Source organism: Telopea speciosissima, chromosome 8 (assembly GCF_018873765.1).
Source record: "Telopea speciosissima isolate NSW1024214 ecotype Mountain lineage chromosome 8, Tspe_v1, whole genome shotgun sequence".
NCBI lineage: Eukaryota > Viridiplantae > Streptophyta > Magnoliopsida > Proteales > Proteaceae > Telopea > Telopea speciosissima.
This window is the reverse complement of record NC_057923.1, coordinates 55,179,107-55,191,061: the sequence shown is the minus strand read 5'-3', so window position 1 is coordinate 55,191,061 and position 11,955 is coordinate 55,179,107. Positions and strand designations below refer to the sequence as shown.

The window sequence follows — 11,955 nt, the reverse complement described above, 5'->3', positions numbered from 1 at the left end:
GCTCATTGGAGAGGATCTGGACTGGATCCGACTCCTCTCTAGGGAGCCCAACGCCCAAGGAGTGCCAAGGGACATCCAACAGCTAGGTTGTGCCGCACACATCTTGGTGCACGCCCAATCAGCTATCGGGGTGTGTGTAGTATATAGCCCAATGGTTGGATGCCCCTTGGGCACCCTAGGCGCTGGGCACCCTGGAGAAGAGCTCAATTGATCTGGATTGGGTTGTCTGAGCACCTTTGATTGCTTCTCTCTACTAACACTGCCTTGGACTTGTTTCTATTTGTAGTCCTATGTACATGCGTGCAATGCATGCCTCTCTCTCTTTTGTGGTGGTGCCTTTGATTGCTTCTATCTATCAATGGCAATTCTAACCATATTACCAGCTCTAATTTTCTCTAAGCTATGTTTGGAGAGTCTCGATCCTCTTCAGTGCACATTGGACTGTTGGAGCTGTCCTTGGGGCACGTGTTGGACAATTCCCGACATCCAATGCATGTTGCACGCACTGGTGCATTGGAGAGGATTTTTTCACATGTTTGGAAGTCAAGAAAAAAAAAAAGCAAAAAATCATGATGATACAATGATTGATTTATGTGCTATGATTGATTTATGTGCTTATCTCTTTATTTAAATTCAAACCAAACATAGCTCTAGTTTTTTTTTTTTTGTTGTTTTTTTCTCATTAAATGATTGTCAAGAAATGAAAAGAAGAAAAAAAACATAATAAGACAAAACCATGATGACACAATAATATTTATATGTCTAATCTCTCCTTGAATTAAATTTTTTTTTTAATTTTTATATTAAAAAAAAAAAAAAAAAAACAAAACATAGCTAAGATAAATAAAACATCAATTAAATGGTGGCACTCTTATTGTATTAGAGGAATAGATGAGAAAATCCCATAACTAAATATGACTCATAAGAGAAGAGATAGATCTCGATCAAGGTGAGCTTAGAGAAGGCTATAAAACATGCAATAATAAAAAGCCGAATGATTTGCCTTATCAATTGAATGGTGGTACCCTTATCTCCAAAAATTTCTTTCGCCACCTCTAAAGCATAATAGAACACAATTTTTGGAAGAGTTTGAGAGAATTGAGCACATTTTATTTCACCGTCCATTCTCTAGAGCAACATGGTGTCTTTCATCATTAGATCTTATCTCTATCTCTTGGATTAGCTTTTCCTTTTTCTGAGAGTTTTATTGCAGCTATATGTTGGGCCATTTGTGAAGCAAGGAATAATTTTGTTTCTAAAAAGAGATCAATCGGATCCTGAATCCATTTTTTTGGGGAGATATTGTTGAAGGCAATGAACCAGCAGTTCTTGATGATCATACTTCCAAAATTTGTCAAATGGCCATTCTAAATGTTACCCTATCTGTCCAACTACCGGAATTGTCACATCATCCTTCCACGTGCTAAAATGACATGGGCCATCAAGGGAGCCCTCTTTTGGGTGGATTGGCCAAGAGACATTTGCATGTTTTGGGCTACCACATTCAGCTCAAGCCGTAAAGGATTGACCCAAATGGGCTGGGCTAGGGTTTATTTTTCCCAGCCCAAGGTCAGGTTGGGCCAAGATTGGGCTGGAATTTGGTGATCTAGGGATGGACCTCAATTTGCCATGTAAGAATGGGGAGTAGGGTCTCAATCGAAAGTAAAAGCTGTAAATTATGGTAACAGTTCAGGTGGAGCTGAAATTTTTTATCTTTTATTCACCTATCAAATTTCATTTCTAATTCGAATTTGTCAAGTGACAAAATAAAGTACTAAGAGACTACCAAAAGACTACAATGCATCGATTATCGATAAATACATGCTAGGGCAGATTACTGCTTTCATCCATAAAGCAAATTAACCATTCCTATGTACATACAAGTCTATATGTGCATCATGATTCCCTCAGTCCACCACTCTCATTTACTTCTAAAATTCTTGAGTGTCATTAGTTCCTTCAGGCTCCAAGCATATGAAATTATAGATGTTTACCTCTGGAGACCCTCGAAGAACCAATTTCTTGAGAGGCCTTGCCGGAATACTCACAAGGTGATCGAAATCCTATGTTCTCCACAGCTCCAATAGTCTTGAACAACCGCCGTTTGTTCAGTTCCTCAACCAAAGACTGGTGCAACAATTGGCTCCGAACATCGATCAGGTAACGGGTATCTAGTGCTATTTGATCACAGGAACTAGGGCTTCGTTGGAGTCCTGTAATCATCTTGCATTGCTTGCAACAGTTCACATTACTAGTGCGACGACCTCTTCTCGAGTTCTCTTCAGGGCAGAATCTTGTGGACTTGTGGCTTGCTACATTATGGTGGTGCTGGTGATTGTGTTCTTTTCTTCTGGGACCTGTATCCAAATCATGTTCGATGGTTGAATAGTCATTCAAGTTGGAGTATTTGCCGGAATGTGCAGAGCTTTGAGAGCTGGTATCAAACAAACCTGACTCTCCTGCAGTCAATAATGGTGATTGGTGAATGGTGTTTCTTCCAATCCACTAAAAATTATTGACAAAGTTTTCTTTCACCGCCCAGTGAACGTTCAACCACTATCCTAAGTAGGGGTGCAAGTTTGGCCCTATCGGTCGAAACCCACTCTGGCCCACCCTGAGCTTGAACAGGACCTGGGCTGAGATATCTTGTCCTTGAGAGTGGGTCAAGGCTAGAAATTTCTAACCCTGAGATAGGGTTGGGTCGGGCCAGGTTGAGGATAGGACTGAGCCTGGCCTGGCCCGACCCAACCCTGTTTTAAGTTGTACTATAAAATATATATTGATATAATAGGGGAAAGTTTTCATAGTGAGAGGGTGGGAGTTTCAAGGCATTAATTAATGGGTGGGGGGTTTATGACTTTTCCAACTCTTTGTGAGAGGGGACACGACCATGCATGCTTACACGGCCATGTATGAAAACTTCCCCCTATATATATAAATTATAAACTTTAAATGTCACTCACATTTTGTTATATAATATATCATAAATGAAGATAATAAGTGACATAAACATTTTATTATAGTGTTATTTTACGTGAAATTGATAATTTTCTCCCCGACTCAATCCAGTCCATGCATCTCCCTTCCCCTCCCCATGATCAGGGCCAATCAGGGTCAGCCTGGTCTAACCTTGAGGGCGGGTCAGGGTTGGATTTTTAAGACCTGAGTCAGGGTCCGACCTGAACCTAACTAAGGAGACTCGGGATTTGGCTAGGGTTTTATAAAGCCCGTCCCAACCCGACCTAGTTGCAACCGTAATCCTAAGGTAGATCCCAAGAAAACCTTATTTTACAAAATGGTCATAAATGATGACCCTGGATCCAAGAGAGTGCACAATGACCCAAGGACACACCATTGCCAATCAGTGGGGACCTCTTGTTCATCCATCAAAGATTTCAATGGAAACACATGATAAAAGAGCAAGATACACACCATCGACTAAAGTAATGATGTTGTCTTTGGACCAGTCTATAATGGTTTGGATCCCACTTTTTAATTTTTTTGCACATCCCTCCATGTTGCTCTTGCCTAAAAAAAATATTGGTTAGGGTTATCGCTTAGTGTAACAATTGCCTCATTAAGTTTGGGTGAGTCTATTTTAAACAAGAGAAGTATCTTTAAGGTTAGGTAAACCTTTCAAAAAAACACCATAATGAAGTGAAAATCCATTTTTAAATGAAACTTCATACTTATTATGAATCCAGATCCTCTCTAATGATATTTAACTACCGGAGTCGTTCTCCACCATCCATAGGTCCCCACACTCCAGAGATGATGTCAGATCGACTCTAGTGGTTTTTTTTTTTTTTTTTTGGACTATTCTACTCAAGGGCCCATAGGCCAACTACGCTAAGGGAAAGGCTAAGACAAGTCCACAATCTACAACTAGGGGGGGAGGGGGGAGGGGGGAGGGGGGAGAAAGGTGCCTTTTTTTTTTGACACAATATGCAATCCAGGAGAATCGATCCCTTGACCTCCTGGGGGGCATGCACCAACTTGCAATGCCACCAACCAACTGAGCTGGCAGCTGTTTGCGATCGACTCTAATGGTTAAATGTCATTGGAGAAGATCCGAACTCAATAAGTACCCATAAGTCTTCACATCGAGCTACTCACATTCGATGTGGGATTATTACTCCCCCTTCCGTGTGGAATCTTATTAGGGCTCTTTAAAACAATAAGCGTACCTGGAGGCCAGTCGGAGCTATAAACCACATCATCTCCACGAGAGTTGTTGTGGGTCGAAGTTCTCAGCCCTGAAAGAGAAGCTTGGGAAGAACATGAAGATGAGATATAGAATGGATGTTGAGGCCCATCGCCATCGTCATCTTCGTGGTAGCTGAAGGTATGTTGAAGAGTATGGTCTGGAGATGGTACCCAGACCCTCCAGTTCGGTACCAGAGCAGAGATCTCCTCTTCAATCACTTCAGCAATCTCAGTTGGTTCTCTATCATTTATCTCCAACTCTTTCACCATCTCAGTTGCAACATCTAGTGGAGTATCGTTTACAATGTCAAAAGGAAAAAATATATTCCTAACACAACCTGTTCAAAAGAAGAACAAAAAAAACCCACTTAGATTTTCAACTCATCATCACCTCATAAACTTAAATGTGATTAATTGACGAAATAAGAATTAGGGCTGCAACAGGGTCGGGTTGGGCCGGGCATTTCAAAACCCCAACCCAACCCTGACTCCCTTTAGCTGGGCCCAAGCCAGACCCGACCCTGACTCAGGGCCTGAAAAATCCAACCCTGACCCACCCTCTCCCTAATTGGTCCTAATCATGGAGTGGGGGAAGGTAGAGATGCATGGACTGGACTAAGTTGGGCAGGGTCTGAGAGAAAATTATCAATTTTACATAAAATAACACAATAATAAAATATATTATCATTTATTATCTTCATATATAATATATTATATAACAAAATTTACGTGACATTTAAAGTTTATAATATATATATAATACAATTTAAAACAGAGCCGGGCTGGGCTCAACCCGAGGCCTCAACCCTAACCCGACCCAACCTTGACTTAGGGCCAGCAATTTCCAGCCCTAACCCACCCTCAGGTATCTCAGCCCAGGCCTTATTCAGGATCAGGGCGGGCCAGGGCGGGTTCGTGCCGACAGAGCCAAACTTACACCCCTATTAAGAATAAGATACTCAATATATACCTTCCTTATCTCCAATTTGTACTTTAAGAAAGATGGTGTCATCTTCAGGATTCATCTTTCCCTTAATTGTGATATCGACACGCTTTTCTGAATTGGCCAAGGCTTCCTCAGCATCATCATCAACATCATCTTCATCTTCTTCACTGGGATTGTGGTTTTCATCCTTTGGAAGAGGAACAGGAACGGGTGCTGGCAAGGCCTCTTCTTGGTCAGACGCAAGGAAAGGATCTTGTAATAGTACCTTGGCAGATAACCTCTTTGAGGCTGTCTCCAAACACTTTCCTATGAAACATTGGGCTTCCTTGTCATGGATCCGGTAGAATCCGTCGGGTAGCTTTCCCTATTAATGTAGAAAATTTCAGCTATCTGATTCAGATTAGTAGGCACAGAAATTTCAAGCCACATCAGCCATTGTTCATGCATACATGGCATTTTTAGAGGTTGCATATATCAACAAAATTTACAGAGAAGTTAGGTCTCGTTCTCTATTACTTATGTGTCAAGTTTGAGTTCAGTCTCTTATATTAAAATGTCAAAATAAAACAAAAAAGATGACAAAACAAAAAAAAATCAAATCTCTGAACAATTAAAAATACAGCAGAGAATGTGTCATACAAGATGAGCTATATGAGTAAATTAGAATTACGTCTAATATCAACCGATCGACAAATCAGATTGGATCCAAATTTTGTAAATAGGTAGACCACTTACGGAAATATGAAGCTAAAGATTATAATACAGTACATGGACATACAATACAAAGATGGCTTAAAAAATGGATATAAATAAGAAATGTACTTTGGCTTGCATGTCATCCTACCACAAGGCTCAAAATAATAAAAATGTGGAGGGATAAAGTTCTCTGCACCAGGGGCGCACAGTGCGCCCAGACACATGGGGAGTGGGCCAAATGATCGGCCCGCCCTCTGAATGCCCATGATCCCAACCCATGTGTCTGGGCGCAGAAGCGCTTTTGGACAGAGAACAGATGTACGCATCCAGGCTTACCGAAGTCACTTTCTTGTAGATTTGGGCAGGGTTGCAGCATTCGCTATAGGGATACTCCCCTGTAAGCATCTCCAATACACACATGCCGAAGGAATAGACGTCGACGAGCTCATTGTACTCTTCTTCATAGAGTTCCGGTGCCATGAACTCCGGTGTTCCTAATATTTCAACCACCCAGAAGCTAACCATAATTAATATGGAATTAATAATAATCTCTACAGATTAAAGCAAATACAGAACAGATGGATGAGAGAGAGAAAGATGATTGCCTATGACGCTATGTGCCGGTTGGGACCCACGAAGAATAGCCGCTAATCCTAGATCACCGATCTTGACTTGTCCAAGATGACCGTTGACAAAGATATTATCACACTTGAGGTCTCTATGTATTACCGGAGGATCATTACCATGCAAGTACACAAGTCCACGTAGGATCTGACGGGCCCAGTTCTTTACAGCTCGGATGTCCACACTCCTGTACTTCTGTCTGTACCTATAATCCATTGCCACATGGCAGTTTTAGGACCATTTATTTATTTATTTATTTATAGATAGGGAGGTCACTAATTATTACGTACTCTCTGAGTGTGCCAGAGGTGAAGAGTTCGGTGATGAAATTGAAGGTTCTCTGGTCCACATGGATCCAAGAAGTGTAGTAACGGATAATGGAGTCGTGTTTGAGGGTGCTGAGGAGGTGCACCTCCGAGTAGAGCCGCTGCAATTCCTCCCGTGATCGAAAGACATCGTTGAGCTTTGCTTGGCTCCATGCCACCTCCATCCCTAGGACTCTGTCAAATGCTCTGTATACTGTCTTCGTTGCTCCTTTGCCTAGAATGTCTTTGAACTGCAAAGTAGAACTAATCATATGGATGAGAATTGAGATGAGACGAAGAATTACTATCATTATATATGATTTACAAAAGTGTCCAAGGCTCCAACCCAAAACTTTAAGCTATAAGATGAAGAGTCAAGGATCTGAAGTAAATGGGCATGCCAATTGTTTTCACAAACTGGCGGCATGCACCAATGGGGAGTGTGGGATGGTCTGGGCAAGGACATCTTTTCACATGGGATCAGGAGAGAGACAGACACATGGCTGATTCCCTCACAATAATCGATGTAAGGGAATCTCTCACATTACACTAATGGTGACGCAAAATAGAATCATCTTCATGGAATTCACATGGTCATTTATGGGAGGAGAAAGAAAAAAATAAAAATCTCATTTTAGAGATTTGTAATATTCCCAACATCTCTACTTTAGGAAATATTCAAATAAGCAAGTACTCAGTATCCAAGAGTTCTTTACTCACCACTTCAAACTTAGTTACTAAAAATTACAAAGGGAACCGTTCTCTCCTTGGGAGTGTAGGGCCACGCGTGCATGACAGCCAATGAAAGCGTGCGTTGACACATCAGGGGCAGGGTGATCATTTGCACCCCTCAATGTTAGGACGTAGCCCTACATTCCGTGCAGGAAACTTTTCTCCAAATTACAAATATGTTAATATCCTCTATCCTCTACAAATACAAAAGGCTATTATTTATGGCATTTTCAGATTTGGTTCAACTGTAAACCATGATTTCTAGCAACTAATGAATTTTACAGAGTTTTTACTTCTGAATTTTAAGAAGCCCGGGCCCCCAAAATTTTTTTTTTTCTTTTTCTAAAGAGAGCTTTTGTTGCCATTATTTTTTTTCTTGTTTTTCTTTTCCATTTTAGTGAAACAAAGCATAAGAGCATTCCTATTGCACTTCACTCGTTTTCTTTTCACCAATTCCTCCACTATCAACTTTCAATTATTAGCAAACTTAGCATAGCAGCTCCACAGAAAATGTAAAAGTATAATACAAAACCTGTGCAAGCATATACCAATGAAGGGTTACACATAGGGATGTAAATGAATAGTTGAAATTTGTTTTCGTATCCGTTTTCGAATTCGTCCGAAAGCTAAATGGATATGGATACAGGTAGACTATAGCTATCCGAAAAGCTATATTTACATGTAAACGGATAAAATGTCCGATCCGTATCCGTTTAGCATTATCTGAATCCATCCGAAAACTAAATGGATGCGGATGCGGATATAACACTATCCGAGCCGAATCCGATCTTTTTACATCCCTAGTTGCACATTTAATAACAAAAGCTATTTTAGAACTTTAGTAAAGCCATGAAAAACTATCAACAGTTTAGTATATGCAATCAGATCTGGAATCTCTATGCTTCAATGTAAAAGATAGATAGGAGCTCGCACATGAGAAGAAACAAAAAAAAAAAAAAGGGTACCTATGTTCTGCTCAAACGAAATTTTGCTGGTACCCGGTTCACAGACAAAGAAACGAAATCTCAAAAAGTATTTTGAAAAATACTAAAATCTAGGAGGATATTCGTAAATCCAAAGGGGAAGCGCAATATTCCATTTCTTCTTTGCAACCCGATAATCTATTTTCCTGAGGGTTGTCACAACCTAGCTTTGTCAGGATCTTGGTTCTGATACTTAAAACCTAGCCTTTAAAGAAAGAATCGAATTTCCCTCCACCTAGGGTGAATGGGATCCCATTCATTAAGAGGCCGGAGAGGACAAAAATTGATATGGAAAGGGTATTTTGGAACATAACAAAAACCCTTGGATGATAGGAGAACCGTCCTCCATGGATAGAGGAAAGCTTTGTCCTTAAAAGAAAAGGTCCCAAAATACCAAACCAAACACAGACAGAGCACATGGAGACGTAGGTTGTGTTTGGTTGATGAACGGAAAACACTTTCCACTTGGCATCATATTGAGATGTGCCTGGTTGTAAGGACAAACTTTGTGAATAGAGTTCAACAAATATAATATCGTTATGTCCTAAATCTTCCACACAGATTGAACTATTTCTTTTTTCTTTGAGGTATGAAGTAAGAATTTATACTTATAAATAGGGAAAATGTTCTTCTAACTCCAAAAGCAGAGACTTTGGAGAAGAGAAAGAATTCAATAATAGATGTTGAAGACATTAAATCGAGAAAGTGATGAACTCTTCCATAAAGTTAGGAGTTTATGATTTAGAAATTCCATTAGATTCAACCATAAACAATGGCTCAGATCCTTATGCTCAGCCATCCCTCAAGTTTGACTCAGAAAAAGAAACCCCAAAAAAATAAAAACAGTAGAAATTTCGAGTAAATGGGAAACCAAACCAAACAGAAAATAATATAGTTTATTTATTTCAGGAAACCCCTGTAATCCTATTAGTTGAGTTATTTAATGTTTCTTCCTCTCTCTCCCTCTGTGCACGTTACTCAAGTAGGCTCTGGAACTAATAAAGAAACAAAGAAAGAAACACCCACGTGTGAGCTATGACAGAAGAGCTCAGAAGGGGAAGAACTTACACGTCCATATCGGCCGGTAGGATCGGTTTCAACGTACTCAGAGTCAGCCGCAGCAGCTCCTCGAACACGCTCTGCAATTCGCGCTTTAGACATTTTTGGTTTCTCCGAGATGAACTCGACGACGACGATACGAACAAGGCGGGGGAGAAAAACCGCTTTTTTTATTATTGTTCAGTACTTGGATTTAGAATTTGAGGAAGGGAGAAAGGAATTGAGGGAAGGAAAGGAAAGCTAAGCTTAGGTCAGATCCGAGGCTTTCCTTCGTGATTTTCGTAAGAGAAGACACCGAATAAGAGCCAGAATAGTCTCGAGTAATCGATCCTCAACATGATCCAAGCCATCTCCACTACAGCACGTGAGAAGTCGTACTCGTCAGTAACCATTTGGATCGAAAAAAATTCAAAAAAATGGATTTTATAAGAGCAGAGCAGAACAGAAACTGAAAGTTTTGATCTTTCTCCTCTTTTTTTCACAGAACGAGCTTCGATTGGGAACAATTGATTTCAGTGAGAAATAGAGAAAGTGAAGGTGGGAGAGATCTCAATCTTTGGAGAATATCAGAAGCTAATGAGACGTAGAGAGGGGACTTAGCGAGACAAGAACTGGACTTCTGAACTTGAAGAATCTGTGGCGACGCTTTGAATAAACCATTTGTGAATGACCAGAAAATCCCAAATCGCAGAGAGAGAGAGAGAGAGAGAGAGAGAGAATCTGATCAGAAAAAAAAAAGTTTGGAAAGAAATTGGAAATGGATTGATGGAAAGCAGTGAAAATAATGATAAGGGAAGGCTTGGCGTGAGGGGAGAGGGGAGGGAGGGTGATTGATATAAAAGACTAGTAGGCGCAGGATACTGTTCATGTGGGTCCCACTAAAAAACATAAAACAATATAAGCAGAGAAGAGATACCATCAAATAAAAGGGCGTAAGAAAGCATCTTTAGTAGCAGCATTTTAAGTATGACACTTGGGACTACATGAGTAATGGTGATAATATTGGTCAACTCGGCTCAGTTTATTTATTATCTATTCTGGATCCTCAATGGCTCAGCTGAGGCCGCCACATTCCCCACCCGGCACCCGCCTGTCATAAATAGTTTTCTTTACAATCTTAGGGAGAATGTTTTCTGTGTCGCAGTGCAGCCTGCACCCAAGCACATGGGCAGCCTGTGTAGGGGGGTAGGGTGGTTATTGTGCCCACCCCCATGTACCTGGGTGCAGGCTGCGCTGCCCCCACAACCTTATTATTCTAACATGTGCGTCTTACCCCAAAAAAAAATTAAAATAAACCATGTAGTAGATCTAAATTAGGCTAAACTCATAGACCCAAATTTTGTGAACATTAATGATTTATGATGGTCCCGATTATATGTGAAGTTTCTGTTCAAATACAAGTCGAATATGTGAAAAAACAATACTTTAAAATTACCAAAAAAGAAAAATTGATTTTTGATAGCGTAAACATACATAATCTTACATGTTTGTCTACTTAATTAATTGTATCACATAAAAGGATTACGTGGTAATTTTAACCATTGGATGTCTGAGAATGAATTGGATTGGTTATGTGTCAAATTTTTGTCTTATATTTAATTATTTATCCTTTTTCTAATAATTTATATACTACAGGATACTCATACTTACACTCCTATGGTGATCCATGCAGCTGGTAGGTGGTCTCAGATTTTTCAATGTTTTGTTTTGTCACTGACAATAGAACCCTGATGTCTACTTGTCAACAAAGTTTAGGACAAGTAGACCTTGAGGCAAACCACATATTATTACATGACTCATGCAAACCGCAAAAGATCTTTTGATCAAATTGTTGTAAATAAATGCAATGCTAAAATACAAAGGAAGATGCAAAAATATGTGAGTGAATTTAGCTCTACAAAATTAACACATGGGGCAACCCCAGTCATGTACGTCCTATCTATCCAATGGTTAAAAGTGTCATTTCACCCTTCTACACGGCACATATTAAATATATATAGATAAAAACAATGTCCAAAGTAGTGGTGTGATATTCTTTTTGTCTAATATTCATGGCACATAAGCATATTAATATTCAAGGGGAAAAATCTTATAGATTTTTTGTTATAAGAATTTAAAGGTTGTATACTCCATTAATTATTTCCTTTTATCTAATTTTGATTCCCTATCTAAATTGAACCCTTGTTTTTTTTTTTTTTTTAAATATTTATCAGAATAGAAAAAGGAAAAACGGGACTTCATGGCCCCTTCAAAATAAGCTTCCATTGAGTAGGGTCCACAAAATTTTGCCACGTAGAAGAATGATACACCAAATTTTATTATTGAACAAATATATAGTGGATGGTTTGGATAGGTCACTTGTCACTACACTCATTGTCAAATTCTATACTCAAATTTGGATCAT

General features: G+C 39.7%; 1 protein-coding gene across 1 annotated transcript; it reads right to left on the bottom strand.

The window, feature by feature from the left end:
* Positions 1–1,814: 1,814 nt before the first annotated feature.
* On the bottom strand, positions 1,815–9,951 carry LOC122671693 (probable serine/threonine-protein kinase WNK5). Its single transcript, XM_043869068.1, has 7 exons — positions 9,561–9,951; positions 6,763–7,028; positions 6,454–6,677; positions 6,185–6,342; positions 5,177–5,516; positions 4,188–4,544; positions 1,815–2,459 (listed from the first exon to the last, which is right to left on the bottom strand). Exons 1-7 carry the CDS (start codon positions 9,651–9,653, stop codon positions 1,981–1,983), a joined length of 1,917 nt encoding a protein of 638 aa, XP_043725003.1. The 5' UTR covers positions 9,654–9,951; the 3' UTR covers positions 1,815–1,980.
* Between the last annotated feature and the right edge of the window lie 2,004 nt (positions 9,952–11,955).

Bases quoted from the DNA above. Each gene is read 5' to 3' on its own strand.
- LOC122671693 (XM_043869068.1), bottom strand. From the start codon at position 9,653: ATGTCTAAAGCGCGAATTGCAGAGCGTGTTCGAGGAGCTGCTGCGGCT. The intron at 6,343-6,453 runs GCAATCATCTTT...TTGAAATATTAG, and splicing joins ACCGGCACATAGCGTCATAG to GAACACCGGAGTTCATGGCA. The intron at 4,545-5,176 runs GTATATATTGAG...TCTTTTGAACAG, and splicing joins ACAAATTGGAGATAAGGAAG to GTTGTGTTAGGAATATATTT.